This window comes from Microtus ochrogaster, unplaced genomic scaffold, assembly GCF_000317375.1.
Source record: "Microtus ochrogaster isolate Prairie Vole_2 unplaced genomic scaffold, MicOch1.0 UNK16, whole genome shotgun sequence".
Classification (NCBI taxonomy): Eukaryota; Metazoa; Chordata; class Mammalia; order Rodentia; family Cricetidae; genus Microtus; species Microtus ochrogaster.
In genome coordinates this window covers 1,487,515-1,490,475 of record NW_004949114.1, presented here as the reverse complement: position 1 = coordinate 1,490,475, position 2,961 = coordinate 1,487,515, and the positions used below count along the sequence as shown (strand labels likewise).

At 46.6% G+C, this 2,961-nt stretch overlaps 1 protein-coding gene across 2 annotated transcripts in view; it reads right to left on the bottom strand.

Annotated features, from left to right (window-relative positions):
• Nucleotides 1-2,961, bottom strand: part of Dnaaf5 (dynein axonemal assembly factor 5) — a 41,334-nt gene that overhangs the window by 2,784 nt on the left and 35,589 nt on the right. For both annotated transcript variants that reach the window (XM_005367093.3, XM_026789334.1), the window contains one exon: nucleotides 1,863-2,019. In XM_005367093.3, the coding sequence (XP_005367150.1) occupies nucleotides 1,863-2,019 (157 nt within the window). The remainder of the gene's footprint in view (nucleotides 1-1,862; nucleotides 2,020-2,961) is intronic.

Below are 2,961 nucleotides of genomic sequence, written 5' to 3'. Positions count from 1 at the left end.
CTCTTCCAAAGGTCCTGAGTTCAATTCCCAGCAACCACATGGTGGCTCACAACCATCTGTAAAGGGGTCTGGTGCCCTCTTCTGGCCTGCAGGAATACACAGACAGAATATTGTATACATAATAAATAAATATTAAAAAAAAACGAACAAAAATCCTTAGGTTTTACCCATAACCTGAAAAACAAATAAACAAAAAAACAAAACAAAACAAAACAACCTCTCTGGGGCCAGATGTGAGCCATGGCTGCAATGCCAGCACTTGGTAAACTGAGACAGGAGGACTGTTCTAAGTCTGAGGCCCAGTTAGGCTAGACGGAGTTCTATATCATTATGGGCTAAACCTATCTCAATTAACCAAAGGAGGCAAAAAACAGTTTCTGGAACCTACTTATATAGCACGAACCTTCTGGAGAATGGGCAAGTAGCATAAAAGCTGAATGTCGGCCTAGGCAGGTTGCCTCTTACCTGTCTCCGAAAGCTCATGAGCAGGCTAGCCCTGGCTTACTGAAGGCATGAAAAGATCACTACACACAGAGTGCAAGGCCTCCTGCCAGGAGTATTAGGACAGGGACCTGCTGGAATAACTCATGGGGGATACAGCTGGACTCTGGCTGCAAGATGTTTAGAAGCCCAGAACTTGCTATGTGTAGACCAGGCTGGCCTCAAACTTAGAGAGCTGTTTGCTTCTGTCTCTGAACTTGTTATGTAGACCAGGTAGGTTGGCCTCAAACTAGAGATCTGCTTGCTGGATTAAAGGCGTGTCCCACCATGCTTAGTGTAGGACTTTTTGTTTTGCTTTCTCGAGATGGGGGCTCACGTAGCTAAGGTAGGCCTCAAACTTTTGATCCTCTTGCCGTCACCTCCAAAGTGCTAGGATCACAGTTGTGTGCCATCACATCTAGCTTTCTTGCTTGTTCTGACACAGGGGCTCATTGTATAGAGAGACCTGGCTGGTTTGGAATTTTCTATGTGGTTCAGGCTGGCCTAAGATTTGTAGTAATTCTTCCTGCCTCTGCCTCCCAAGTGCTAGGACAAGAGGAATGTGCAGGAATGGCCAGGTCTTAACTTGCTTCTAAAGGATGTTATTATTTTACCTTCTTGACATACTAAACACTTTAAATAAGAACTATAAGAGGGTTTGTCCCTCAACCCTCTATAGTGTTCCCTGTCCTGAAGACCATCCATCAATCACTATAATGTCCTCATTTCAATTTCTTGGAAGCTGTGTTAGAATCAATCATCTCTGCACTGGTTCCCTCCACGTTCCCACACCCGCTGTTCTGTCTGCTGTTCCCTCACACTGTTCTTCTCAGGGTGTATCTGTTCCCATGGCGCCCAATGTTCTGCTTAGCACTGTCCCTGTCAGCTCTTAATGGATGTCCTGACTTCCCCCCGTTTTCGGCTACCGTCTGGGATCTTGCTGACTCTGATATCCTCATTTTCTATCTATAATTTGCTTGGTGCTCAGGCTGGTTGTAGACAGGTGGTAAGGCTGTCCCGTGGTTCCATGTAGACTGCTTTCTCTAGCACTTAGAAGGTAGAAGTCTTATTCTATATCTTTTTTTTTTTTTTTCTTACTGGGGATCTGGACACAATTCCTGCTAAGGAGAGTCTCCCACTCAACATAGGGCTACAGAGCCTAGACCATCTCCAATAATGCCCAGAGTGGTTCTCCTTGCTTCTGGTGTGGGCTGCTTAGTCAGGGCTGGTTCATTTGTCACTGTGGTATATGGATACCCAGCACCCACTCAGTCAGGAATCAAACAAGTATTTTCTAAGTCTGACTACAAAAGAAGTTACTAAGTAGCTCTGTCCCCCTCACTCCCACCCCAACCCCCCACCTGTCTCCTCTAGTATCTTACCAGGATAGACCTTGAGGAATTTCTCTGGTTCCATGGTATCCCCTGAGTTCTTGAGGAACACACTAATGATGCGGCAGGAGACCAGGCGTGTGGTCTGGGAGTCATCCTCTAGTGTGGCCAGCACTTGTGGCATCAGGGTCTCCTGTGCCTCCTGCACCTGCAAGCCACAGATGGGTGAGAGGCCATCTGGCTACCCGTGCTGTCACAACTCCTCAGTGCTCTCTGCCAGGCACTCCTGTCTGCAACACCATGCAGTTAGGAATGCTGTGTCCATTCTTACCAAGAAGTAGACTCGAATCTCCGCCCTGCCCCTGTCCTGAGACAGGGTTGTTTTCTGTGTAGTTCTGGCTGTCCTAGAACTCAGTCTGTAGACCAGGCTGGCCTTGAACTCACAGAGATCTTCCTGCCTCTGCCTTCCAAGCGCTGGGATTAAAGGTGTGTGCCACTAACTTCCAAGTGTTTGGTTTTGTTTTTTAGTAATAGTTTTGTTTATGTATATATGTATGTAGCCATATACATGTGCCATAGTACATGTATGTAGGACATGTCAAGAGGACAGCTTGCAAGAGTCAGTTCTCTCCTTTCATAATATGGGTCCTGGGAACCAAACTCCGGCTATCAAGCTTGCTGGCACTTGTATCATTTATTACTGGCTGAGAGTACTGGAGGACAGGTCAGACCATGCCAAGTACAGACAATTCAGTTCATCTATAATCCTAGCACTTCAAGGGAAGACTCAACTACACAGTGAGTTCTAGGACAACCTGGCCTACAGAAAATTGTCTCTAGGGGAAAACCAACCAACCAACCAACCAACCAACCAACCAACCAACCAACCAACCACTCACCCACCCAAGAGGGGTTTGAGAAATGATTCAGACGGTAAGTCCTTGCAAGGATCCAAGTTCAACCCCCAGCACCCATGTGAGGGCTGTATGTAGTGATACACATCTGTATTTCCAGTGCCAGGGAAGTGAAAAACCAGGATCCCCGTGGTCTTCTTCTTTTTTTTTTTTTTTTTTTTTGGTTTTTCGAGACAGGGTTTCTCTGTGGCTTTTGGAGCCTGTCCTGGAACTAGCTCTTGTAGACCAGGCTGGTC